The sequence below is a fragment of the Odontomachus brunneus genome, unplaced genomic scaffold (assembly GCF_010583005.1).
Source record: "Odontomachus brunneus isolate Ranch 3 - 2012 unplaced genomic scaffold, Obru_v1 Obru_scaffold_148, whole genome shotgun sequence".
In the NCBI taxonomy this organism is placed as follows: Eukaryota; Metazoa; Arthropoda; class Insecta; order Hymenoptera; family Formicidae; genus Odontomachus; species Odontomachus brunneus.
The window spans coordinates 584,881-612,168 of NW_022639598.1; the positions used below are offsets into that span (position 1 = coordinate 584,881).

The following is a 27,288-nucleotide window of genomic DNA, read 5'->3' on the forward strand; positions in this document are numbered from 1 at the left end:
ATATATATATATATATATATATATATATATATATATATATAATTGTAATTATTTATAATTATATATAGTTTTCATAAAAATTGAACAAAAATGTGAAAGATCTGGGTTAGGAAAAGAAGTATATTTGATATGCGAAAATGATTGTAAGATTGACTACTTTTCAACTTGTATTTCTGTAGATTTCTTTTGTGTGACATAATACTTAAGTGATTGTGCTGTAAGAAATCCGTGAATAGTTTTGATCAGTTTCAAAAGTTTAAACTGTGCTTGAGAGTGAAGGTAGTGATTGAAAAATGAATAAGATCCAGGAAGAAACTGAGATTCCGTTTATCGTAAAACCGAGTTTATCACATCTGTGTTTTCGTAATCTCGACAGAAGCTTGCTATCCACTTTCTGTTTAAGTGAGGAACTGATCATTCAAAGGACAGTGCTTGGTGGTATTAAAAAAAAAAGTAAAATAAAAAATAAAACAGACGAGAAAAGAAAGATAAACTCTCGACATGTGTATAGTGATGTAAACGACGAAGTGATTGTGTTCCGTGTTCGAGTACGGAGAGCACTTCAACTATGTCCAGGATATATATTTTAATATTCATTCTGGAAGGAGTAGAGAAGGATCTCTTCCGTACTTGAACACGATTGAAGGTGAAGTGGTTAAGTACGCTTAGTGTTCGAACAGAAAAATAGATGCAGTTTATGCAGAGAAAAATCTCAAAATATTGTGTCAATTTTCTTAGAACCGTTCATCACCTACCAAAAGTCGAGAGAACATGGAATCTCGGTAATGTTACAGTGATGCACATTCCACAGTAAATATTTGTTGCTCGCGATGTCTGAGAAGAGTTTAAAATTCAAAGTATAAGACTCGATTGAATACAAATTAAGGTCGTCGATAAATAAAAAGAAAATCAGACGTTTGTTCAACGCGAAACCGGTACAAGAGATCGGCGTGATCGCGGCTCTTCTCAATTAAAATGTACGTATGCATGTGGAGACAGGAAATAATAATGATTAGACTGCTCTCGATTCCGAAGAGTTTTGTACTCGGTATAGAGTTTGGGTTTTGCCTCATGTTAAAGTTAAAGTGAAGTTTCTCGTGCAATATATAGTGCTGTTGTGATTTATCGTTTTAGCAATGACAATCCGAGAACAATCGGAAACGTCGAGTATAGATCCGTAAAAGATTTCGAGAGTGTACTTGTGCTAGCTAATAATTATCTCCCTGATGTCGAAGGAACGGAAGAAAAGCCGTCGTATCTCTAGTTCGTTAAATTATCGCCCGTGAGAAAAGAGACGGCCGTTGGTGATGTTAGTGTTCTTTGTGGTTGTGAACATTCAGGGAGAAGCAGTTTTAAAGTCACGAATTAACTTTCGAGTTGATCCCGATCAAGCGAGCTATTCGAAATTGTCGTACCGTTCTAAGAAACAAAAGCGAAATGTAACATAGTTGTGTTGCCTGCGACATATCGAGTACAAAATTGTGCGCCTTGGAACGATAGTATCGAAGAGAGAACTGAAATCGAAAGAGACATAGTGGCCCCGTTGTCGTCGAGCGAGTATTCACGACATTTTCTTTGTGCGTGGCCAAGAGTCCAAGTGAATTTCGTCAAGTGGTAATACTTTGTTTCGATTTGCATCGAGTGCTGTGCTGCTTTCGTCCTCCGCAAATCTTGCCATCCCTTTCTTCGTTCGTCCCGATGTGAGAGACCAAAAGTCTGCGGAGTTTCGCTGTAATTTCGCCGCAGATAGAGGTACCGCCTTGTAAAATTCCTTTGTAAAGTTTGTTTCAGAGTTCGTCGATGTGGCAGATAACGCTCGCGATCGCAAACGGAAACGTCTGATTATTGTATCTGAAAGTTGAAAAAGAATACATAGCAAAAAGAATAAAAGAATACATACAAAAAAGAATAAATAACAAATACAGTTTTACAACTTACAATTATCCCAGTAAAACAGTTTTCCCAGATTTATTTTTTCTTCATGATTATTACATGTGTATATATTTCCGAAATTGCAATGCGAGTTCTGTATATTTTATAGAATCCACAGATTAGAATAACAAGTTCTTAAATGTTCAATCCACGTTGCGATCGCGTTTAAATCGTTTTCAATGTTTATATACACACGCGCACACACATATATATGTATGTATGTGTGTGTGTGTGTACATGTATACATATATATGTGTGTGTATATATATATATATATATGTGTGTGTGCGTTTATGTGTGTATATATATATAAATACAAGATGATATTGTCCCAAGTATAAATATTTGTCCTTAGAGAAACCAAAGGCACCATCTCGACGATGATACTTCAATATTCCATAACGCTTGACCAAAGTCGTACATGGTGATTGAGAAATTAATAGTTGTTAAAAGTTTATTTTTATCTATCTATAACAAAAGCCGAATAAGTCTTCACATTGTTAAACGAATATACGCTATAGATCAAATTAAAAGATAACTAACAAAAGAATTCCAACAACTGATTCGAATGTCATCGAAGGGTGTTCTATTTTAAACAAATCAGCCGAATATTTCGAAAACTCTGAACTCGACAGACAGAAATGGTTCAGATAAAATTTATAAGATTTTCGAGAGGAAAAGGATGATGATCTTGAATTACGATCATTCATCAATATCATATAGAGATCAACTTTTTTTTTTTTAATAGAAAATGCTACTTTTTATAGTAGATTCTAAAAAATCATTCAATTCTGCGTAGAAAATTTGTAAGACGTGTATGGTTTAAGCCCAATAGTTTACAAGTTATTTAACGATAAAAAATACAACTTCGCTAATTTCTATTAAGAATGATGCGCGCACGAACTTACCATTAGCGTTTCAAGTTCCTCTTACTGGCTTACTTCTGATTTTAAAATTTAAATACGTCTACACACAGTAAAATATATTCATTGATAGTTCCCACATTTAATTCTTTTCGAGTCGAATAAATGTCTATTTTATTTTTGACGTAAGAAGAGCTCACTGGTTTCATGCAATGGATACGAATAAATATTCATCGATATAGAAAGGTATGTATATTAAATTATCATTATATTCGATTAACAATTATATTCATTGGGTAAATTCATATATGAGAACGTTTAAAGGATGCATACGCGAGGATCTTGTGTTTTCCAGAAGAAAAAACATGTTTTTTCCATTTTAGACATCTCTCTTATTTGGACAGTGTACATTATTTTCAATTTACACAATTCTTTATAGACAAAATCAAAATCGCCACTAAATCTGTGATTGAAAAATAATCGAAGCTCATCGGTATAAAAAAAAGGATCCGCTTTCTTTGGAATCTTAATATAATGTAATATGTTTATATATGTATATATATGTATATAATATTGGCGCGCAAATACTATTAATAACAGGAAGAGACGCAGAAACGTGTAAACAGGGAAATTACGTGTGGAAAATTATGTACGTGTATTAAACGGCATGCTGCTGCCTTTTCTGCTGCGATACGTAACAAAAATACACACTTTCGGCAAAACTTGCTTTGAACATTGATCGTGCGTCGTTGCGAGATAATTCGAGAAGAGTAAAGCTACAATTGGCTGATTTTCTTTCATTTACAACAGTAGTAATTACCGTCTGTCCAGTATATAACATTAATTGCACATAGCGAATACTGAATGTTCCTGATGAAACTTATATATTACTATTAGCTAAACCTAACTACGCTAAACAAAAGGTAAATGTAGAAAATAAAATTATGAACATTATAAAGTTCCTCACTGTGGTAATCGAGTATTCGGTTATCTTTACAGAGTGCTTCAGGTTTCCATTTTGTACACTTCAATGAGATCTTGACTAGTCACGAGGATATTTAATTAAAAGAACCAATCAGAGTGAATCGGTTCACAATTAGCTGAAGACATTTTCGAAATAAGCAGCGCAAGAAACGTTGAGGCACTCTGTAGTAGTAATAATTCATCGTAAATTGGTGAGGAACAAAAGTATACGTCGCTCAATAAGGCGCGCATACAACGAATACAACTAGATTAATTAATTAATTATAGAGATGTTCAGTCTCCTCGGAGTGTTGAATATGGAAGGCCGTGTTTGGTTCGAAGAAAACTTTACGAGAACTTGTCTGGTATTACATTACACTTGCGATTCATCTGTTTCCTTGTTTCCTAAAACTGATGAGTGTAACTCGACGACGGTTCGATTTATATTTTTTCTCTTTCTTTCTCTCTAACGTTGACATTCCTTTATACATAATTTTTGACACTTCGCCTGCATTTGACGTAACCAGAAAAATTTAAGAAGAAATTTCCAACGTTCTATTGTTAGCCCGTCGTAGAAACAATGTCGAGGTGAAATTTATCGCGCAGAATGAGTCTCATTTGATTTTTCCTATGCTTCTTATCTCTTTTACATATACATCGAACATTTCTTAAATATTTCTCGCCTTCGTTTTCTCTGTATCTCCGATTCCGCTCAACTTGCCGCGTCCGAATTATCTAATAGACGAACAGTCCTACATCTAGTCTCATGCTAATTCATGAACGAAACTATCACTTCATACATATATACATACATATATGTATATATCATATATCAGTCACGAAGGCATAAAATCAAGCCTGAGGGTAATTTGATTCGATACTACGATTGTTTTAATGATTCAGTCGTAGCGTCATTACGGGCGCGTTGCCCGCGTTACACGCAAAAGGAGCTTAAAATCGTAACATTACATTATTAAGCGAGCAAGTAACAAGAGCGCGCTGAAGCTTCTTTTATATTTCGTTTTCGTCACCGCGATTGGGAAGTCGTCAAATTAATCGCCTGCTCATAAATTCTTGTTTAAACGGCACAGCAAATCGTTTCGTATTGAGTCGTGGACTCTGATATGTTTGCACACTGTCTCGTAAAATGCATTCTAAACAGGGGAGGAGGGTGCCCTCACAGATTGTATTCGCCTTCATTGTCATCTGATAATTTTCATTACGAGATAAAACGTATCCTAAGTACGAATTTGTCACTTTGAATATGTATTTCGAGGTACTTCTGAGTTTTGAGGCAGGAAAGTTTCTTACAAATCGACTTCCTGATCTCCTGGTTCTTCAGCGCGGCTCTTGCGACTCGAGGAAAGCTTCTCTCTGTATGAGCACCGTGTTTCTTAGAACGAGTAAAACCGTCTCGCTCGCCGTGTTGCGTCCGAGCGCGCCGTTCCTTATTTCTTTTTCATCTTCTGCGAGAAAGGGAGAATAGCTGAAGAGGAGCGACAGCAATTCGTCGAAAGAAAACGCCGAATGGCTCTCGGAAATGCGTCGTCAACTGGTTATTTTCCTTTTCCAGTAGAATCTTTGTGAACGAGATATTTTCAGTTTCGCCGCCATCCTCCAGACGTGCTCCGCGTTGCAAATTTAATAGACCACGCGGTGAGGGTACTGGTAACTTCGCGGTTGGGAGCCTAGCTGCATCTGAGCGGCCGAATAGGGATCGTAGCTCTGAGAAAAAGGAGAATACTTACTGTAAAGAAAACTTATATTTATGAAACAATAATCTCTTTAAATCTGTCAACATGTCAGCTTTTATGACGTTTGGTTGAGAACAATTGATGCAAAAAGATTTGTCAAATAAAACAGAAGACGAAATCATTCAATTTCGAAGACATAATAATTGTTAAAAGTAAAATAAACTACATTAACTCTGTATTTTTTTGGTCATCTAACGAAGATTTTTTGTTTTCCTTTTAATACCCAAACTTCCTACGAAAATTTAGTAGAGAAATGACAAATCTTTTGCAACAATCTAATGCTTTGAGAATTTGTACTGTTATCATTTGTTTGCGTAAGCTACCCCCGAGAATTGTTTCAAAGAGTACAAGCCAGACTGTGCAGTCTGACTCACCTGTGCACGCTTTTTAGACATCATGAACCTTTTCTCCTGAGGATAGTAGGCACGTTGAGGATAAAGGTTGAGGAAGCCGTACTGCGTATTGCCGTACTGTGAACTGCCGTACTGCGGACCGCCGTACTGTTGCTCCAACTGATTACCGTACTGCTCGTAATAACCGGGCGGGTGGGTCCGTACGATTCCAATGTCAGAAGGCGACAATGTGTCAGCAGTATAATGACGCGATTGATAGATCGGCGCATCTATCCACGGAAGAACTAAACAGATCAGGTCGTATTAAACTGGGAACTTGAGCTTCACTGGAACATTTTATCTCTGTATCATAGAAAGTTCAGGAGAACTATTATCACATATCAACTGCAGAACCGTTATACGATCATACGAACCGTTTCTAGCGTCTTCTTCGTCGAGCAGCCCGCCATCGTCCACCATGTTCTCATATTCCTCGTTAGCGTATTTGCGCCAGTTGCTACAGAAGGAATAGAAAGAAGAAGAATGCCAGATGCACATATATCTGAAGAGAGCGGAGAGTTTCAGTGTAAGAAAATGTAAACGTGCTGATCATTACCCGTTACGCCGCTCGTTTTCCCACAGTGACAGAAGAGTGAACACGTCATCAGGATCAATGTCCAACGGCAATTCTCGCTTGTATCGCGGCTCCTGATAGTACGGCACGCTGAAAATGGAAAACATTATTTTCATATTTGAGTATTTGAATCGCGCACATAAGTCACGCGTCATAATGATATTAAACGTGTCAAGGAGAAATGAGGCAAGATGTAATCGCAATTGCAGAAACTTGAATCGTTTTCCCGCGACGCTCATACGTTTAGATCGATGCCGCGCAATCTCCTTTCGGAATCTCTCACTGAATTCATTATTGCCGTCGTGTTTGCGCAACGTCTATATTTTAAGATTGATCGGTGCTTATTCGTGACGTAAAACGACCGACCCACCGGCGATCGTCACTCGAACATCCCTATATCTAGCTTTCTGCATTGTCCGCCGACCATTCTTGTTCTTTGGCGCTAACGAACGAGGGATACTTTGTCTCGCTGTCGCGAGAACTACCCTTTGTGAACGTGAGTCTCACGATAGCTGCATTCAGCGACCGCCTATCGACACAATAGCGAGTGCGCGAACAATATCGCGGTCCTTGAATTGCGACACCTCCTGCCGCAATCGACGAAGCAGCATCTTCCAGCTGTGACCCGTTCGATATACTACACTCGAGGGTTAAATATACTACATTCGGGGGTGGCAAAGCGTAGGATGATCGATATGACGCACGAGCGGCGACTAAACTATCAGCTGATTGGTGGACGATACGCCCAAATCTCCAGCAAAATACTCTCATTCAATCTTTCCCGGGGTTTATCAGCGCGTAGTAAAGGCGCTCTCTCTCTCTCTAAACCGTTTGTCCTAAATGTTGCTCTTGGGACCATCGACAGTCTCGGCCTTGTTCATCATTCTATAGGAGCTGATTTAACTTATGTTCGATCTCTTTACTGCAAGACATTAGTAGGTCGCTCTGACGCTTTGTCCATTGGAAAACTTTTGTATCAAATGATAAAAAAACTGACTCATCGTTTAATTTAGAACTAGTCAAAGCTGGAACAACGAACAAAAAAATTATATTGTGAGATAAAAGAGAAGATAAAATGTTACGAAACACAGGGAGAAATTTTTCGAGCGGAATTGCTTCTAAAATTCTTTCAATTGGATTATCTATCGTATTGTACATCAGCGAGATTCCAAGCCGTCCATCAGACCCTCGAACGCGGACGAGTGGTATTTGTTTAATGCGTCAGCGGATTGTTATATTACTTAGAGTGGTGGAATGGCAGCTTGCGTATCGTCGTGTCCGGAAATATCGTCGATAAAGTGCCCGAGCTCCGGCGGTTGTCAGCTGATTGGCTGGAGATATGCCAAACAATCAAGCTCTGACCTAGTTTCCGCCTTCCAGTTCCATTCAGCTTTTCGTGAGCTCATGGATACTCTCCACCATCACAATCATCACCGCTATCACTAACACTACTACCGCCACCGCCACTGCCGCCACCACCGCCACCACCTCCACTTCCACTACCACTACTACCACCTCCGCCACCCCCAGTACCACCTGCGTCACGCGTATCGAGCGACTCGTGCACTGCACCAAATTCTCTGCCTCTGTGTATGTGTGTGATCACATCCGTGTGTCACAATGTTGTATGTACAGGTGCACGCGTCTCTGTAGAACCGTTCTCTCCTCTATGCTTATTTCGCTCCGCACGCTAGTACGATCTCTCTTCGTGATATCGAGGGTGCAAGGGTACCGGAGGGTGCAGGAAGCGATGCGACACGGGTAATTAATTCGCGAGAACAATAGCGATTTTTTCTTCCTCTTGCTTTGCTTATCAGAACGAGAGATTTTCGTTTCGAGGTGGTTACGAAGAGGCCGCCGCGCTACGTTAAAATCCCCCCGACTCTGTGATAGCAGCGTTAACTTCCCTCTATCCAACTTGGAGTGAACCTTTCTCTTTGTGCTGTAAAATGTCGAGGATCGCGGATGAGGAGCTTCCGGCGAGTTAAATGAAATAACGAGATACTCGAGCAAGTTATAATGAGACGGTCATTAACTGTGTGGAACAGGCGGAATTTACGCCAGATGGGGGGATAACGATGAGAAATTCAGCGCGATCTCCTCGACATTGCGCAACACGTGATTCCACGTGAAAATATATCCAGAGCTCTTTATCGGGCTCGCGGAGAGCTCCTCGCTATTACGGTGCCGGGCGATGCAAAGATAAAACATTATGTAATCGCGTCCAGTATAATGGAAGCGTTATTAAGAATTTCATCGTGGAAAAATTAACCGTCCTTACTCCAGTCGCAGAGCGACCTGTGACATTTGCAGGTCAGGCGATGCATTCCCGCACATTTTTCGTGTAAAAATAACTGATCGGCGACGGCTAACTTTAAAGCGCTAATAATGTCCGCTCGATGAAAGTCCCGTGTATGTTTAATTTTACACCGGCCTTAGAGGCAATTCCGTGCGAAGCGCGCGCTTTTACGGCTTCGGTATCGAGCGTTCGTGTTCACGCGATTTCCTGAAATTAGATTCAGCTCTCGATAAATCCGCTGCACTTTCCGTGAAAGCGATTTTTCATCTCGCGCACCTCGCACGATACCTAAATAGAAAAGCGTCGCGTTATTAAGTAACGTGAAACTTCTTTTCACGCGTGTCAAGGATATGAACGATCGAAGCCATTAATCAACTCGTATGCCTTAAATCAATTTAAATGCCCACAGATCTTTTTAAAGAATAAACGCCGATATTTGTCGGCTGATTTGTCGTTTATGAAGATGATATCGAGCACGAGACACGAGAAACTCGATAATTATATTCGGCTGCTTGGAGAGAACGATACCAGTCGAGCATACGCTACTGATAATCCTCGATGACGACAACCTCTCTCTCTTTCTCTCTCTCTCTCTCTCTCTCTCTCTCTTTCTCTCTTTCTCTCTCCAAGCGGTTCGATACGACTTGGTCGTCAAGTCGACCGCCGTTCCTGCACCGAGGGCAACGCCCTCACCGGCCCTCTCATCCCCATTCAGAAGAAACGCCCGAGGAAAAGAGGAATGCTTGCAGGCGGGTGGGTGGAAAGGACGGAAAGGGCGCACGGTGATATATAGCCGCGGAGGTACACCCAGTCGATCCACTTTACGTGCTGAGTCTCCGATGAATTCAATCGTGCATATTAAAGACGGACATACCGAGGCGATTCTCGGTGTGTACCGCGGGAGAAGGGAGGGAAAATTAAGTCCGTGCAAAATTCATTCCGCGCGCCCTCGATTCTCCTGACATTGCATTATCGACTACGACGGATTGGAATCGGTACGATTTCGGCGAGTCAATTTCCAACCGCTATAGGTGAGTTCTGTGTAAGGACCTTGTGCCAAATGTCGCGTCGCGCCGACGTTTCCACCATCTATACTACGTATAAGTGGAATTGTTATAAAATTTATCCGCGCTGTCCCCGATATTTTGTCCTGATATCTCATTACTGACGGCGATCTAATAACAGTTGCCCCCGCGGCTATCGATCACGGCCAGCTATAGATTTCGGTATTAGGGGAAGTGGGACGCCTCTGCCTTACCTCCTCTTAACTTGAGCCTGCACCGGTTGCTGGGTAGGCGTTGGTACTTGGAACGAGCTGCTAGGAGGCTGCAACGTGGTGGCCGGCCGTACCGTCACCGTGGACTTGTCCGATCTCTTACGCCGATCCTCGCTCGAGTAATAACGAGAGTACGGCGGTAGTACGTCCCATACGCGCGGCCCATCCTCCTCGACCTCGTTCACGAGAACCTTACCGTAACTGGAACAGCATCGTTAATTTCGTCAGACTTTATCGTACGAAATTCGTCGACTGGACAGTCGTTCGACTGGACTCGTATGAAACGAAAAAATAATAAGAAAAATACGGCGAAATTAGTGAAAATTGTATGAAGGAAGGTTAAGACTCTGGTCCTTCACTGGAATTTATTTAACTCACTATTTGATAGGATAGATCGCTTAAATCTGCTGAAAACTCCCACTTTTGCTGTATTTTGAAGATAACAGGAAAGTATTTCTTAATATGACGATACATAATACAATTACAACGTGATGAACCTGAGTAGTTTCAATTTATAAATTATTGTAACACAAAGAAATGTATATTCTCCCTTAAATCGAAGTCGTAATATGACTCGAGATATCAAGAGTCTCGAGAAATTTATCGTTGGAAGAACCGAGCTTACTCATAATTCCTGTCGTATGGCGAGTAAGTCTCATGCTCGTACATGGAATTGCTGGGCTGTTTGGATTGAGATGGTTTATCGTCCTCGACAAGGGCCGCTTTTAAGCCTACCAACCCCGAGGAAGCCAGAGTTCCTACGCATATGCATACAAATGTGCGTTCCAGAGTAGTCTTTGTATAATACATTTGACTAACTTTATCTACGGAAATCTACTCACGTTTCTCTGCGTTTGACGTGAAGGATTCAGCAGCGTTGGCCTGTCGATTCTGTTGATTACCGAACATCAGCATCTCCTGCGCTCGTTTTGCTACAAAAATAACACAATGCGACGCGTTGAAGACAAACGTCAAACATGAAAGAAATAATCAGAAGACTTACATTTCGGCTTCATGGCTTGATCTGTTTTCTTCACATCATCCATCAGGCTCGTAGGCAAGGATATGCCTATCGAGACCAACGAGAACAGCAATAGCAACCACGCCCAGTTGTACATCATCTGCGACAAAATTACGGAATTTTCACTTCCGATCCATTCTTGAGTTTGATTGCGCGTCGTTTTAATAGTCAAAAGCTCGCAAGATACTTTTTTCGCATGCGCACGCACTTAGTTCGTGCTTGTTTCGAATATGCAGGCAATTGAAGCTAGCGGGTCACTCACTGTGAGAAGAAGAGAAAGAGAGAGAAGCTTAAATGTCGCATGATGCGAAATGTCATGAGTCTATTTCCGCGCTGTGTGAAAGATTGATGAGGGTAACTCGTTCAATGAGAGCTCGCTCGTGTTGTTTTACGGTTACATAAAATGTTACGTTGAAAGAGGAAAAGGAGAGAGAGAGAGAGAGAGAGAGAGAGAGAGAGAAAGAGAGAGATTGACGGTGCGCAAGAGGTTCTATAATCGACGATACAATTTCTTTAACTATGACGCTACCGCAGCTAACGACGTCACCGCATTATAATCGATGTGTGGTTTACTTTCTCCGACTATGACGCTACACAGCTACATGACGTAGATATAAGAGTTTACAAGTGCTACGTCATAGAAGTATAACTTGAAAAAGCGCTTTTATCGAGCGCTGTTTAAACGTGTAGTGTGACATTCGCAAGTAATTTTCACACGCAATGTAGTATAAAGTTAGATAAAAATGTATGCCGTGGCAAATGTGGATGTAAGATAAATGAGATAATTTTATCAAGATTTTTAAAAGGTTAGCCAACTTTCAGTATAACGTGTGTTAAAATTTTTATCTGTCGCGCTTCGATATTTTTCTTTTCATTAGTAGATAATATATATATATATTGTCTTATCTTGCTAAACGACAAGTTTCCGCGTGATGCACGATCGAGTTCACGCTTAAATTGCTTTCAATTGGATACTTGTTAACGAATTACACGGGGCCGTTTGAAAATTAAAATGCTCAATAATGTGAACTCGAACGGTGATGCTGGAAATGAGGCTACAGAGGGTAACGAGAGCGCGGGCTGTGCCGCTCCGAAATGTCAGGGTTCAAAATTGTGCACAGAACGAAATATATTTGCGCGACTGCGTATTTACACAGTACGACTGCGACATATTCGGTTATTGTGTTTCTCGCAATTTCGCATAACAAATGCTTCGTGTTACGCAACGCGAATACAGTTCGATCGTATTTTCAAATAGTACTGATTAATATTGCGATGTCGATTATGCAAACATTGCAGTAGTTTTCTTTTTAAAGGATACAGAAATTTAATTTCGCGTCACGTGATCAGAATTTAAATCGCCAAGTATCGATAAAATTTGCAATATTTTTTTCAATTTAACATAAAAGAAACGATCGATCTCGACGGTCGATCTCTTTGCATATATTTACGCAAATATTGATATATGTCTATTTTTTAATTGTAAATGCCATTATATATTTGTAAAATGTTCTAAAATAGCCGTTGAAATTAATCGGTCTCGCGATAATTTCATTGTTGTCAGAGTGACGCGTATCCTCTCTCTCTCTTCCTCAATTAAACGGTCGGTGCTAGCAAATGCTCGGGAATTATAGCCGATATTGACATCCGTCTATGTCCGAAATGAAAGGCAAAGTTTTGACAATTAAAGCGAGCCGAGTACGTACGTTAAACCGGATATAGTAGACCTAGAAATCGTACACTTGTTGCGTCTATAAATACTATAGTCATTTATCGGCGTGTTGTATACGATCTACAACACGGCTAAGCGAGTCGCAATTAAAAATGCATTTCATTGAATGCGTCTTCATTGACAAGTCAAGTGCGTGTCTAACGTTCATGCCACGCCCTCTTGTTGATAATTAATTTCAATTTAATAATAAACAGCAGACGAGTACTATTATCATTTCCAAGAGACTTAGCGACACAGACACATTACATCAATTCCGGTGAGAACGGCCGGTCCGAAAAAAAAAACACGCAAGAACCAGTGAGAAGCATTGCTCGGACGCGCTTAACACGACATGTTTAATTCTAGGCCGCGCGACTACCTGTATGAATGCGCTGGTCAAAAGTAGCCGGTGATATGTAACGGGCGGTGAAACGAATCCGTAGCAACGTCTATCGTACACTCGAATTTCGACGTTCAATTTTATCTATCGGGCTATCGGACAAAATCAAGCACAGTGAATACACGTTGCGAATGTATCATCACCTTTCCAGTCACGGCGACCGCCTGTGTTCGTCCTTCGCTCGATGTACGGATGCTCGTCCCTTCGCTTTCGCTTCAACGGTCTCTCGGTGGTCCTTCGCTCTGCTGGCTGTGAGGTGGAGAACGGCCACGTCCTAGCGGATCCGCCGGCTCGGGGTGGAATGAATGTCGGGGCTCAGCAGGACGAGTAGAAAAGCGACGGTGGGTACGGTCGATCAACCACCCCCACCTTGTGAACGAACATTCCCCATCTCGACTGGCTCGGTGGGCACCCTATGACGACGCTGTTGGCTGCGCGCGCGCTGCGTTTCCTCGCATACAATGTTACAGCGTTCGTGTGTGCGCGTACATGAGTATATGCATGCATATGCGTCTGCGTGTATGGTGTGCGCGCGCGTGCACACGCATACACACGATCTTGTCGTGGTATATAAGGGATGTCTGCCCACGCGATGACCTAACTACATCTTGCCGACGTATCCTGACTTCTTAAGATGGTAGCGTGAGGGTGGTGTGTGGTTTGTGAGGCACGATGTTGTTATTTTGCTGTCGACGGCCTGTCAGCCGGCGTTATCGAAGCTGGCACGGAGTTTGCGTTATATCTTGTAGCTGCTATCGGGTGTCATCGGTTTTGAATTCCCGACACGAGAACGGTGTCCGGCATCTGCAATGACACGATGAAACGATCACGGGGAGATTTACGTCTCACCGGATGACGTCAAGACGCTGATAAATTTTTCGCGGTATCCGTCGAATCTCGTATGAAGAATGTACGGAGACTTTTTTCTGTAGTGTAACACGACAACAGGATATTATTCGGTGCGTTCGCATGGTAGAGACGATCGTACTTTTATAACCCGATATAACCCTTTTGTAATCCAAACGACAGTTCTCTTTGATAAAAGCCATAAGTCTGTTTACGATCTCTTGCTTATCCTTGATTGAAATCTAACACGCGGCGATCTACGTTATTACAGCTTGTTATTCCGCGGAACGGCGTGGAGCTACACTTCGACGGAATAGAGAAGTTACAAAGGAGTTGCAAGCGAGTTACAGAGTATCCAACTATTTGCGTCGCTCATATTGGAAACTACTCGCCGACGTTCTCGCCAGTCACGACTCCCGTCATGAGTTTCTAGAATTCGATATTACACGTGAAAATGAAACAGAATCGAAAGTGTTCAATTCTTTAAATGAAATTAAAGCGCGGGGAAAAAGACCAAGTGCAAAACACCTGACCAACATTTCGCTATTGTTAGCATAGGTCTGCTGCATGAAACCCAGCGCATATGCTTGGACTCTCTTGGAGGAATTAATAGAAAGTTAAAGCTCCTATACGGCGTAGCAACCCCACTGCGTCATATGACGACCGACTATGACGATGTTACCTGACTGCCTTTAATTTTAATACGACCGCTATGCAAACGTCATACGGGTAGTTTTCTTTGACATTTGAAACGGTGACGTTACAAGTGCTCACTTCAGTCTATAGCAGCGTATACTTGAAGAAGTGTATAAAGCGTGTATATTTTTGTAGCCAGAACACACTGTCTGACTTTTCAATCTATCTTCCCTTCTCATGTGTTTATCTTCTCAATATGAATGTCTCGATACTGTCACCGTCCCGACTTATCCAAATTTCATCACCCTCGCGTGAGCGTGAAATTCCGAGAATCGATATGGTCGGCGCGCCAACAGTCCAAAATTTCGCACAACAAAAGCCAACAAAGGCAAGGCACGTCTGTCTACTTAATTTCTTAATTCACACATTCGTCACCCTTGTTTCTAAACCGCCCGACATGTTTTATACCCACAGGCTCTCCACGTTTACATCTCGCAGGCTATGAATGGCCAGCTTTAGAATGAAAATCTAGCAAAAACGGCTTCAGCACACAAAGCGTCAGCACCGCTTCAACGACATACATACATTTTGCAGAAAGCACAGCGAGAAAAGATTTCCCGGCCTGCGATCTTCCTACGCTATTCATCCCCAATCACCCAGCTTCAGCCCCCGCAACAGGCCGTACGCCCACGTGAGGACGTTACGCGTCCACGCGCGCGCTTTTCCTCCGTGCCCAGAATTGCGAGAAAAATCGGCAGAAGAGCTCGAGAGGGAGCGGGGAGGGATATTTTCCCACGTCTCTCACTAAACGGGGAGGCTCGACGTTCTCTACATCGCAGAGTCTCCTATATTACGGACAAATCGAAGACCACTTTCCCAGAGTTATTTTTAGCGTAGAAATACGAGAATAATAAGAGTCACAAATATTTCAGACAGTGACTTTTTACAAATACACTTTACAGTGCTCTTATATAAATTAAGCCGTAGTCGGATAAAATACTAGTACGATTCTTTCCCTCGCGTGACGCTGCGAAAAGATCTTGGCACTTTTATTTTTATTAACTTCCCTTATTCGCTTTCTTATCACGACGAAAATATTATTTTTGAATGAAACTATAAGAACAAAACTATAAGAACGTCTGTTATTTTGTGCAAAAAGACCGATACGAGAGACTACAACCGGGAAATCGCCGTTTTATAGAGAGACGTCTTGCAATAAAGGCGATTCTTAGAATACGTCTAACGTTTCTACGGGTGACGTCGCTGCACTTAAGTAATATCACGTTCGATAACATCAACGGATAAGTACTCTTCTAGCAACTCCTTAATGGACAACGAAAACTGACATGGAGAGACTATAGACGATAGACTATTTTCGCGCATGTAGTAAATAATGTCTACTTTGAGGGACGATATTCATCTGGACGATACACGATCATATTATTCGGTGTAATTCGATCTGCATGCTTAATCCAAATACCCTGACAGCATAAAATAAACTCGCTCGCTTGAGATTTTATTTCTGGCAGTGCTCGTCGGATAATAACACACGACACAATTTCGGAGGGATAAATCGAGCAGAGAAACAGCATATCAGATTAATCAGCGGCGGTATCCGCCCTCGTGAACTAAAATCGTCTCTGCCGGATTCAACAGTCGCAATTTATCGCGGGCCATCGATCGTCATCGACGCAAATGACGGGCGCAATGAATACTAATGGACGGCTGGCTATTTCGTTCGTATCTGCCTAAAGCGTGCGCGATCATGCTCGCGCAATTCCTCGGCAATCTCGAACGACGATCGGAGAAGAGCGTTCCGGCGATGGTTACCCTCTAACGAGCAGTCGTCGCGCCGTTATCAGGGCGGCTCTACTCTTCCAGACCAAGTCGTTTACTTCGCCGCACGGTTAAAAAGCTGCGACACGTCTCTCGATACTCCGCAATGCCCACCTTCGCACCTTAATTGACCTATTTTCGTGACGTCGTCGTCGTCGTCGTCGTCGTCGTTGTCGTCGCTGCTGCTGCAACACGCTTGCGCAAATTGGCGCGCGTATCCAACTACAGGGACAGGTGCAGCCGGCACCTCCGATAAATTACAGGAGTCCACAAGGGGTGTTTCAATCGCGAAGAAATAGGAACACGTGTCTACTCCAACTGTCTCTTCCTTTGTAGGCTATAATCAAATGAAAGGACATTACTTTAGAACTAAATGAGAAATTCAACTCCTGAAAGAAGATTCAATAAATATACATAAAAGAATACTTTTTTAAAGAGCTAAAAAACACTGTGCATCATACTTTTTTAAATGTTGCGTCACTTTTCACGGTGATAATATAGTGAAATTTAATTCTCAAATGATCCTGGTATATTTGTCGAGTAGAGATCATAGACTTGACAAGAAAGAGTACTAGAAACAAGAATTGCTATGAATGTTTTATCAGTGACATTCTCTTTAAGTTTTAAAGTGTTAGTCGAAATGTATTCGAAAATAATGTATAAACTGTCTTTAATACGTATTTGTGAATATGTGTATCAACATATTTACCTGTCATTCACGAATACATTTTAATTAAATTTGTTACATGTTAATATAATGTTTCCTCTGCGACTCTCTCTCTCTGTTTTTCATTAACTTATATAGTATTATTATAGGATATCATATCTTTAAGCCTTAAAATATAATAATCTTTCTCTTTCTCTCACGTAAATAAATGATGCGCTTGGAGAATCTCATTACTATCACCGGCAGTTTCGTGATGATTTACGAGCTACGTTACTTTCACATTCATGTCGTTTGGTTTTCCCTTCTCCTGCTGTAAATGTCGGCCGATCGTTCGCGATACTCTACCATTCATGAATTGGAATTTAAACGAGTAAAAAATATCATGAATAGAAAACATATATTTAATATAAACTTATTACATAAATACTAAAGAGATAAATTATAAATGTTAATTAAACCGTCACATTTCAGTCTAGCGCGTTAAAAGCTACAACAAATGTAAAAAAGATTACAGATGGTACTTTGCAGTACTTTGTTTTTTTTGTTCCGACGAGAAAAGAAAATAATATTTTTTCCCTCAGTGATATTTACTTTTTCGCTACAGCTAAAAGCGAGTCAAGTACTTTTTACGCAAGAGAATTTCTACTATTTTCTTTTATTATTCGTGTTGCCTCTTCATTCTCTCGTCGGGCTCGCACAGCTGGCACCGGATGATAAAACCTGACGAAAAAAGAAAACAGATAGCACGCGATATCGGCGAAATTTCCGGTTTACGTCATATCCACGCCTTTTCCGAAGAGGGAAAGCTAATGTTTTTCGCCTCTCCTGTGTTACGGTCGATCCAACTGGCCGGGAGAGATCGCGAGGGTTTCGTAAAATCGCGTAAGTTCGTTGTAGGCTGGCTCCCATTGACGTCAGTCTGCAAGTCCGCGAAGTGGCGAATCCCCGTGGCACCCCGCGACCTGGTAGAGGGGGACGATGAGGGGGCGGCCGCCCCGTGACAGGGCGAGAATTCAGTGACGTCATGCGACTCGTGTCTCCTGTCTTCTGGAAGATCTGTTTGCTCGTGTTATATCCACAAGATTCGAAAACTCGTTGATCCCGATAGAGTATCAAGTCAGGCGACATATATACGTTATTTCGCGGTGTACTCAATGAATACCGAAAGTAAACAGGTTCTTTCTTGTTACAAGTAAGTAGGCAGGTCCGAGTGGATTTACCTGAGAGATAAAACGATTCTGTGTTGGTCGAGTATAATATAAATGATAAAAAAATAGTACATCTCTCAGAAAGTGAATGTTGGATTAATGTTGCAAATAAACGACAGGCCATGAATGAAGAGAAATTAGAATGGAGAGGCGATTGCGCAGATTCACATCAGCAACTACCTAAAAACGTCGAACGTCTCTACCTCTCCTTTAGAGTTATTCACACACTTACATTTATGTTTCAGTTCTGACTGATCCTTTTCTTTCATATTGCACTCTAATGATGAAGTTAAGAGAGAGGAAGAGTGTATTCAACAATGCAATTTGTCAGACTGATTCATGAATGAGAAGTCGTACGTTTCGCAAGTGATCTCGTTAAAGTGACAAGTGTAGGAGTTCCAATTATCAAAGAAGACTAATCGATAATGGTATTGCGCGTGCATTGTCTGGGTAAAATTCTCACGGGTGAAATTAGTTGATACATTCGCGAATTAATAGCGCGATCGGGCGTTTTAATGGCTCTGACGTGGCATTGGGTCGCTAGGGTCTTGTTACAATCCTGTACAACGTGAAATGTGATGAGCTCGTGGGAGGGGGCGTCCCGAAGGAACGGATCGATGTTCCTACTGCGTAGTAAAGGACGCCTGTTGATATGAAACAGGAGCAGTTTCATTCATGAAAACGGCGAAACGTGGCTTCTCGTCGCGGCGCCCTGCGACATGCCTGTGAATGCCTGCGATATTTTCTCGATGTAAATGCAATTTTATTGGCCTTATCGTGATGCAAATTTCTGCGTATTCATATGCAGCATTCACGACAACGTCTCGCGTTTCTCAGGTGGAAGAAAACCCTCATATCCTGTCCCCAACTTCCAGAATGTATGAAATCTTGTTAGCTGATTCAGTGATACGGTAACAGATTCAGTAACAAAGTCTGAGTTAGAAAGAGAAAAAAATAAACAGGAAGCAAAAGGCACATTTGAACTAAAGTAACAGATAAACATAGGAAGAAAAAATAAAAAGAGAATCTCTCAAAATATACATAATCGATTCGTGTATTAAGATTAGCATGTTGCTTTTTACACTTAAAAATAAACATATTTTGGATTGTTTTTTTACCAGCAAATGAGCAGTAATTTTCGTGACAACAGAATATTGCCGCAATTGTCATGACATCGGATACCTTCTTTCATGTATTGACAAAATTCTTATATAAGAACGCACCTTTACATACTTGTACTGCAATTTTCGATTTTCAATTCAGTCATTTTCAGACAATGTCTGATGACCAAAATATCTGAGACGTTACTCTTCTTCGTTCGCGAGAAATAGTTGTTCATGATAACAACTAATCATACTTCACACGCACAACCCTTATAGAAATATCATACTAAGAATCATTGATAATTACTTATTTTTAGTATTAAAAATACTGGATAATAAGTAATTATCAATGATTCTTAGTATGATATTTCTATAAGGGATCATCCCGTTTCTGTTCAACATCCAGAGAAAAATAAGCATAAAATGATATCTATGATCAACGCGACGCCAAATGGGACTTACTCTTTCCAGACATATTCAGACATAAAATCTATTTTTTATCGCTGAACTAGTGTACACTTACAGAATAATTGATAACTTAAAGAATAATTGATACAGTTGAAATTTGGTGCAGGAAAATGGAGAAGAAGACTAATGCAAGTTAATGCAGTCAGTTCAGCAATAGAAAATAAACCTCTTACTGGTCGATTGAATTTCACATATAAGTACCGTCTGAAAAGTACATATCAAGTGAGACATATGTACCGACCGAGAAATTCTTATATCTCTTTTTATCGATCCGACTGAACTTAAGCGGGAGCGTCCCGATTGACCACGGTACGATTGGACACAACCAACCAATGCAAAGAATTATCTAGTGAATTACCAGGTCGAACCAATCATTACAATCTGTGTCCAATCGTACCGTGGTCAATCAGGGGGTCAATGTGTATCTCGAAACAAGGTGAAAATTACAAAAGTGAGCAAATTCTCTAGGCATTGACCAATTAAGTTACAAATATTCTAGTAAATTTGTTCACTTTTGTAATTTTCACTCTATTTCGAGATACACAATCGACTTCCTGGTCCGTACCAACTTATAGCATGTTCGACTGGCTCTGGGTTAACCCACTCTAGGTTATTCAGCCTACGTTTATTAATCAAACAAGTACTTATAAGCTTTATGATTGGCTAGTAGAGACTTATGACGTCATTAATCGTTCTCGGAGCGATTAACCCAGGATCAGTTGAACACGTTATTAAGGTGCAGGTCCAATGGTCCGTAAACATATCCATATCCGTAATCATAAATAAAGTCGAGTCGTGATTAGTCGTGATATATATGGATATGGATGTTAGGGACCATTGGGCCCGCACCTTTGACTATATAACCATGGACCGCTAGCGGCGATTCTAATGGCTCCTGCACACAGGACGCGGTAATGCTTGCCGCACGGCGGAAGTTCGCGCAACAGCCAATCAATATGCTGCTTTTCATAATAACTTTCTAGCTTTTACGGAAAAACAACATATTGATTGACTGTCGCGCGGACTTCCGCTGCTCAGCCAGTCTGTGCTCAATTTGCTTACTAGGTACATATATATACCCAGTAAGCAAACTGAGCGCAGACTGCGCGCAGATTAGCAGCAAATTTGATAAAAAACCCACAGTAAAACCATAGCCATTTGTGTTTACATTAGGCTACGGTTTTGGCGACAGATCTTGTTGTCGGACAATTGGTGCCAAATTTGCAGCAAAAGCTTGCAGCGCAGCAAGGTTTGCGCAGTTTCTGCTGCCAATCTGCCGTCAAATCGCTACAAGCTCTACGCGGTTTTTGCTGCAAATCTGCAGCAATTACCCGACAACAAGCTTTGCCGCATATCTGGCGGCAATTTGGCAGCAAGATTTGATATAACAGATCCTGCATCAAATTTGATATCTATTTGCCATCAAAAGTTGATAGCAAGCTCTGCTCGAAATCTATTCGCGCAGGTTAGGCTATCTGGGTATATATATATATATATATATATATATATATATATATATATATATATATTTTTTTTTTTTATTCATATATTATATATCTCTTATTATATATTATATAAATATTATATATTCTTATGTAATATAATAAATACAAATTTGGTATGAAATTATATAAATATGTTATTTTGTGTTTTTATATTTTCCTTGCAAATAAGATTTTTTTTTCTTGTTACTTTAAAAATAGGTCACAATGGAACTTTTAGATCTAGGTGACGCAAGGACATCAAAGTGCCCACCTGCTCCACTACTACTACTACTTTAAAAATTGTTGATTTTTATATTATAGCAAAATTATATAACTTTTTTTAATGTAATAATTTTTTTGAAGGAAAAATGAAAAAGTCTGTTATTGACGATTAAAGAAATATTATAATAATTTTTCATGTATTTTAATGATAACTGCAATTTATGATCACGGACACACACAAAATATCTTTTACATGATAAAATAAAAATCACAAGTATGTGATAGTTTATGTAATAGCCGTTGTGTGGTTCTGGCAGTGCTGCAGATGTTGACAGACGTTTTGCTGCAGACATAAGGGCTGTGTTCCAAAATTCACTGCTAGTACTCAAATTTTATAATATACGTAACATAAACTATAGATTTTCAGTACTGGCAGTGCATTTCGGAACGCAGCCAAGATAGCGGCTAGCGGTCCATGGTTATATAGTCAAAGACCCGCACCTTTAGGCACTTTCAGATGGGACACATCGGACGCATCCAGAGCTGCCACATGTGGGACCGAGTATGCGTAACTATAGTGCGTGCGGCGCAGCGCACACAAGCGAAGAACTGTGTATGTGTGGGCTGCCTGTCACGAACTATAGCGCTTGGCGCTTTGGCCAGGCTCGGGCGGTGGAAGAGTGCAGACGTACAAGCTGCCGTCTCTCTCCCGACCTATAGCTATAGCTAATATTGCAATCGACGAGAATCATGCCTAGGCCTTTTGCCTAGTAAAAACGTGTAGTGTCTCCAAAAAAATTGCACAATTTGATGTATCCTACGGGGTTGAATAAATTTTTCCGTAAATTTCATGATAACTATCGTTAAGTATAAGCTCTCTTCCACAATTTAAAAAAAAGTGAATTTGTACGATTTTTTTTCGCAAAGTTGCGACATATCAAAGTTAGCTATGCATTTTTTTTAAATCGCTTAATTGACGCATTCTACTGGAATGAATTCTTTTCACAAATCTTACGATAACCATTGTAAAATATGAACGTTTCTTTGCAAATAAGAAAATTAAGAAGAAGTGTGCATGACTTTGTTCCGCGGCATATCAAATGTACCGATGATGAATTTTTAATCAGTTACCGTTAGCATTAACATTACCGATGCGTACCACGGGGAGGTTGCTGGTCGGGTCTTGCGCATTATGTGTGTGTGTGCTGCACGTGCGTTGTGTGTGCACGTCACGATACTGATTAAAAATATATAGGTAACTTTGATACACAGTACAACATCGCGGAAGAAATGTATACCTCTTCTTTATTTTTCTATTTGTAAGGAAACGCTGATATTTTAGAATGATTATCGTCAGATTTGTGAAAAGAATTCATTCCACTCAATAGAGTGCGTCAAATAAAGTGATAATAAAAATGTATAGGTAACTTTAATGTTTTTTTCGCAACTTCGCGAAAAAAACGCACAAATCCGCTTTTTGTCTTAATTATAGGGAAAAGACTATACTTTACGATAGTTATCATAAAATTTACGAAAAAAATTTATTTCATCCCGTAGGATACGTCACATTGTGCAATTTTTTGGAGACGCAACACGTCTTTATTTGTGAAAAGACTGCGGAAAGGGGAGAGAATAATTTAAAAATATCTGACTAATATGCTCCTTAAAGTACAGACTTCACTTTCGAAATAAAAAAAAATTTTTCAAATACGATAATGTTTCGCGGTATTATGCTTATTAAAAATGGTGCGACATTTCGACATAAATTAACCTATGCGATATAATTTTGTTGACGAGTGTATTTTATGTGTAAAAAAACATTCCATTTAATGTAACAATTAGTTAAATAGTAAAAGTACGCACACGTGAGAAGCAACACGCGAGCGTCGAGATATAATAAAAAGGCCTAGGCATGATTCTCGCCGTTTGCAGTATTAGTTATAGTTATAGGTCGGGAGAGAGATGGCAGCTTGTATGTCTGCACTCTTCCAACGCCCGAACCTGGCCGAAGCGCCAAGCACTATAGTTCGTGACAGGCAGCCCACACATCACAGTTCTTCGCTTGTGTGCGCTGCGCCGCACGCACTATAGTTACGCGTACTCGTCCCACATGTGGCAGCTCTGGGGCTCGATTCTTGACAGTATGCGAATGAGATACACATGCGAAAATGTATAGTTCACGTTACATATACTGTAGATTTTCGCATGCGTATCTCATTCGTACATCGTCGAGCATCGGGTCCCTGGACACATCCAGTACTACACCGCTCATTGAGAACTCAGATAGCTCTTGCGTCTGATTGGTGTATATTTTTAGATTTAAACGAATATGTCAATCGGATGCAAGGATCACTGAGTGTTCAATGAGCGATCGTAATATTATGGAGGATTCACACCACATATCCAACAAAAGAATAGCTTTCCAATGGAGAATTGAATTCTCTATTAGAAAGCTGTTCTCCTATTGGATATCGGACGTCATACATCGGACTTCGGACGCGGTATGAATCTTACATAGATATACCTATCGTATTAACTTTGGTGTATTATAACGTGCGATAGTTAACAGCTGTATGACATAAATAAGTTTAAAAAATGAGTCAGAAATTATACAATATCAAATAAGTGGTAAAAAGATAACTTTGAATTTTGTTGGATATCTCGAGAAGTGCGTTCGATTCAGAAGTCTAACTTCAGGCATGTAAGCATATATAACGCCGATATATGTGTATGTGTTGAATATCTTGGATTTTACCTCGGCTTAGATAGTAAACATAAATAACGTTGTTTATAATATTTTCTCATTGTAGAGGTACTATCACTCCACATCTGTTCTGTCCATGCTTTTCCGTACACGAATTCGATGATTCAAGATTAATGAAGGTCGCTTCTGATAATCTTGTACCCTTTATTTTTATCAGACGTGTTTGGAGTGGTTCCGGGCTAATCATCGTGTTCCGAAGCTGTGTGGAGATCTTAGTGTTTGATCGGGATATCATCAACAACCGACATCACGGCGCAGGACAACACGAATTCTCAGAGAACAATGAGTTTCCCTGAGAAACAAGACAGCATATCTAAGGATGAGTGGGTGGCAAGGCTGGAAGAGGGATTTCATATGCAACGAGTATCGATGAATAATTTAATCATGAATTATCTTGTGACAGGTAAATTCTGATTTCTATCATGTAATCTTGCCTTATCGAACAAATTGTCCAAATATGATGAGTGAATATTGCATTATGCAGAAGGATTCAAGGAAGCTGCTGAGAAATTCCAGCAAGAATCTGGAGTGGGTCCTACAGTGGAGTTAAGTTCGCTGGATGATAGAATTCGCATTAGAGATGCTATACAAAATGGTCGTATTCAGGAAGCCACAGATTTGGTTAATCAGCTACATCCTGAACTGTTGGATAATGATAGATATCTTTACTTCCACTTGCAACAGTTGCATCTGATTGAACTGATTCGTGTAGGTAGAATTGAGGAGGCTCTTCAGTTCGCTCAGGACAAGTTGAGCGAAGCTGGAGAGTCAGATGACAATATATTGTGCGAGTTGGAACGTACTTTGGCACTACTGGCATTTGATGAGCCACTTAGGAGTCCATTTAGCGATCTCTTGCATCCTACACATAGACAAAAAGTAAGCAAACATTAAATGTAATTTCTTTAATGTCACTCTCTAATTTTTTTCTCTTTAATCTTTATTGTATAATTGCAGATAGCAAGTGAGTTGAACGCAGCCATATTGAAAATGGAACACAGAGAATCAACTAGCCCTCGACTCAATAACCTACTAAAGATGATACTATGGGCTCAAGATGAATTAGATAAGAAAAAAGTAAAATATCCAAAAATGACTGATTTAGGTAGTGCTACAATTGAGAACACGAAATAATTTCATTGTAATTGATAATTGACTGGGGGCATAAATGTTACACTGAATTACCTTATGAGAAAGCTAAACAGATACGTGATTGTATTATCAATGTTTCGCATGCGAGAGATAGAGCCTGAGTTCAACTATGAAAAAAAATTTTACATAAATAGGTGTCTATAGAATTGTCTAAATTTTCATCTTATATCATGACTTAGAGAGAGGGTATAACTATTACTACGCACTAATTATTACAATAACGACATAATCACAACGTTATGGTTATAATCGACGAGTTATCGTTATTATTGCTACGAAAGAGTCATTATTGCAATATTTCCCATCCATTTGTGTAAGATTCAACGGTAACATAATGTAGGAAAACTTTGTATAGATATCAAATTTTTACATGATTAATATAACATTATATGCTAGCAATATATATGTATGTATAATGCAGAATAGAAGATATATATATTCAATCCTAGTTTAGTACATATACGAGATGTCTTTAACTCTATTCCATATAATCTTTGACATCTGTTCCATATAATCATGAAGATATTTACAACAGTTGTGTTACAACATGTGATAATAATGTATAATACTGTATTTTGAAAGAGGATTATGGCTGTAAAGACATCCTATATCATCATATCGTACATCATATGTTTGGAGTGTTTCATTTATTTTCTTGTTAACAGGGCAGAAGAAGAATGTTAGGCGCTTACTCTAGTTAAAAATCACATTGATCGTTTTTCATTCATTGATTGTTATCCTTTCACTTCCGTATAACCACTCGTTCAAAGGGTGTAAAATTCGAGTATAATAATTGAGCAGCACTACCAGCCGAACATGTATTCCATTGCTTTCGATACTAAGCCGGCCGACTTTTGCGGCACGTTCTGTGGCGATTGTGCCGTTTGTGGGCTGAAGTGCTGATTATAACCGGCGGCCAAGGATCTCAGCTTTCGCCGTCTGCCAGGCGACGTGTTGAAACTCGACGATTGACAGCCCCTCGACGATAACGATCTTATACTGCCGTTCAATTTGGCGCGATTCTCCTTATCCGAACTCATAACCACGCCCTCATCTGTGCAAGGTATCACACCGATCATGATCGAACCTGAGACGATGCTGCCGTTGCACGTGAGAGCTCTCTGTGCCTCTTGCTCCGACGCGCATTTCAGATGTATCCAATTGCTTTGCGGTTGTGGGGCTGGGTGTTTATCCACTATTCGTACTCTGCTGGAGATGTGAGATAGCACAGCATTAATATCAGTTGGTAGGAAGCCAAAGACAGTGACCCACTGCAGCAGCCCCTGGGACTCGCTTGTGCTTGAGGTCATTGGACTATCAGGAAACAACAGCGGACTGTTCATCGTGTTCATCATGAGTTTTGATTGGTTGGCTTGTGTGGACATGAGATTTGGGTTTGATACATATGAAGAAGATAGCTGTGAGGTCTCCAGAACATCAAATAGTGCACGAGTTGGTGGACCTCCAGTATGATTCTTCGTACTCATTTGTGGTGTACTGGGAGCTGTAGTGTTCCCAAATACTGCCTTCTGACGGCTAGACCGATAGTCTGGAGTTCCATATGAAATCGGTGACATTAGACTAGTATTGGTAATGTTCAAATGTCGAGGATTATCTTGAGGTGGTGTCATAATTTTGGTTGGCTGTAATTTTAAAGATAGCAATGTTGGCAAGGCACACATGCTATAAAAATTTGAACAAAAGATTATTTATTCTT

At 40.3% G+C, this 27,288-nt stretch overlaps 3 protein-coding genes and 2 long non-coding RNA genes across 9 annotated transcripts in view; 2 read left to right on the top strand and 3 right to left on the bottom strand.

Moving 5' to 3' along the window:
* Positions 1-138: 138 nt before the first annotated feature.
* Positions 139-2,100, bottom strand: LOC116850531. The gene is made up of 2 exons (XR_004379366.1): positions 1,939-2,100; positions 139-1,851 (listed from the first exon to the last, which is right to left on the bottom strand). It is a non-coding gene; the product is annotated as an uncharacterized LOC116850531 (long non-coding RNA).
* Positions 2,101-2,128: 28 nt separating this feature from the next.
* On the top strand, positions 2,129-3,774 carry LOC116850532. The gene is made up of 2 exons (XR_004379367.1): positions 2,129-3,041; positions 3,179-3,774. It is a non-coding gene; the product is annotated as an uncharacterized LOC116850532 (long non-coding RNA).
* On the bottom strand, positions 3,164-13,551 carry LOC116850530 (prohormone-2-like). 2 transcript variants are annotated; one of them, XM_032828929.1, is made up of 9 exons: positions 13,329-13,551; positions 11,057-11,177; positions 10,896-10,985; positions 10,679-10,811; positions 10,036-10,254; positions 6,461-6,568; positions 6,279-6,361; positions 5,887-6,149; positions 3,164-5,483 (listed from the first exon to the last, which is right to left on the bottom strand). In XM_032828929.1, exons 2-9 carry the CDS (start codon positions 11,172-11,174, stop codon positions 5,400-5,402), a joined length of 1,098 nt encoding a protein of 365 aa, XP_032684820.1. In that variant the 5' UTR covers positions 11,175-11,177; positions 13,329-13,551; the 3' UTR covers positions 3,164-5,399. The 2 variants fall into 2 exon arrangements, with proteins under 2 accessions (XP_032684820.1, XP_032684818.1); XM_032828927.1 differs by having other exon boundaries at positions 11,057-11,174; positions 13,329-13,548.
* A 10,583-nt stretch (positions 13,552-24,134) lies between these two features.
* Positions 24,135-26,014, top strand: LOC116850546 (glucose-induced degradation protein 8 homolog). Of its 4 annotated transcripts, none has more exons than XM_032828957.1 (4): positions 24,135-24,156; positions 24,577-24,822; positions 24,904-25,298; positions 25,377-26,014. In XM_032828957.1, exons 2-4 carry the CDS (start codon positions 24,702-24,704, stop codon positions 25,551-25,553), a joined length of 693 nt encoding a protein of 230 aa, XP_032684848.1. In that variant the 5' UTR covers positions 24,135-24,156; positions 24,577-24,701; the 3' UTR covers positions 25,554-26,014. The 4 variants fall into 4 exon arrangements, with proteins under 4 accessions (XP_032684848.1, XP_032684845.1, XP_032684846.1 ...); XM_032828954.1 differs by lacking the exon at positions 24,135-24,156 and adding an exon at positions 24,170-24,356; XM_032828955.1 differs by lacking the exon at positions 24,135-24,156 and adding an exon at positions 24,170-24,352.
* The window catches only part of LOC116850547, a 47,203-nt gene continuing 45,897 nt past the window's right edge, over positions 25,983-27,288 (bottom strand). Inside the window, exon 8 of the mRNA XM_032828958.1 lies at positions 25,983-27,214. Within this exon, the coding sequence (XP_032684849.1) occupies positions 26,375-27,214 (840 nt within the window). The 3' untranslated portion in view covers positions 25,983-26,374. The remainder of the gene's footprint in view (positions 27,215-27,288) is intronic.

Bases quoted from the DNA above. Each gene is read 5' to 3' on its own strand.
- LOC116850530 (XM_032828929.1), bottom strand. From the start codon at position 11,174: ATGATGTACAACTGGGCGTGGTTGCTATTGCTGTTCTCGTTGGTCTCG. The intron at 10,986-11,056 runs GTAAGTCTTCTG...TTATTTTTGTAG, and splicing joins TCAAGCCATGAAGCCGAAAT to CAAAACGAGCGCAGGAGATG. The intron at 5,484-5,886 runs GTGAGTCAGACT...CCTTTTTCTCAG, and splicing joins TGTCTAAAAAGCGTGCACAG to AGCTACGATCCCTATTCGGC.
- LOC116850546 (XM_032828957.1), top strand. From the start codon at position 24,702: ATGAGTTTCCCTGAGAAACAAGACAGCATATCTAAGGATGAGTGGGTG. The intron at 24,823-24,903 runs GTAAATTCTGAT...TGCATTATGCAG, and splicing joins CATGAATTATCTTGTGACAG to AAGGATTCAAGGAAGCTGCT. The intron at 25,299-25,376 runs GTAAGCAAACAT...GTATAATTGCAG, and splicing joins ATCCTACACATAGACAAAAA to ATAGCAAGTGAGTTGAACGC.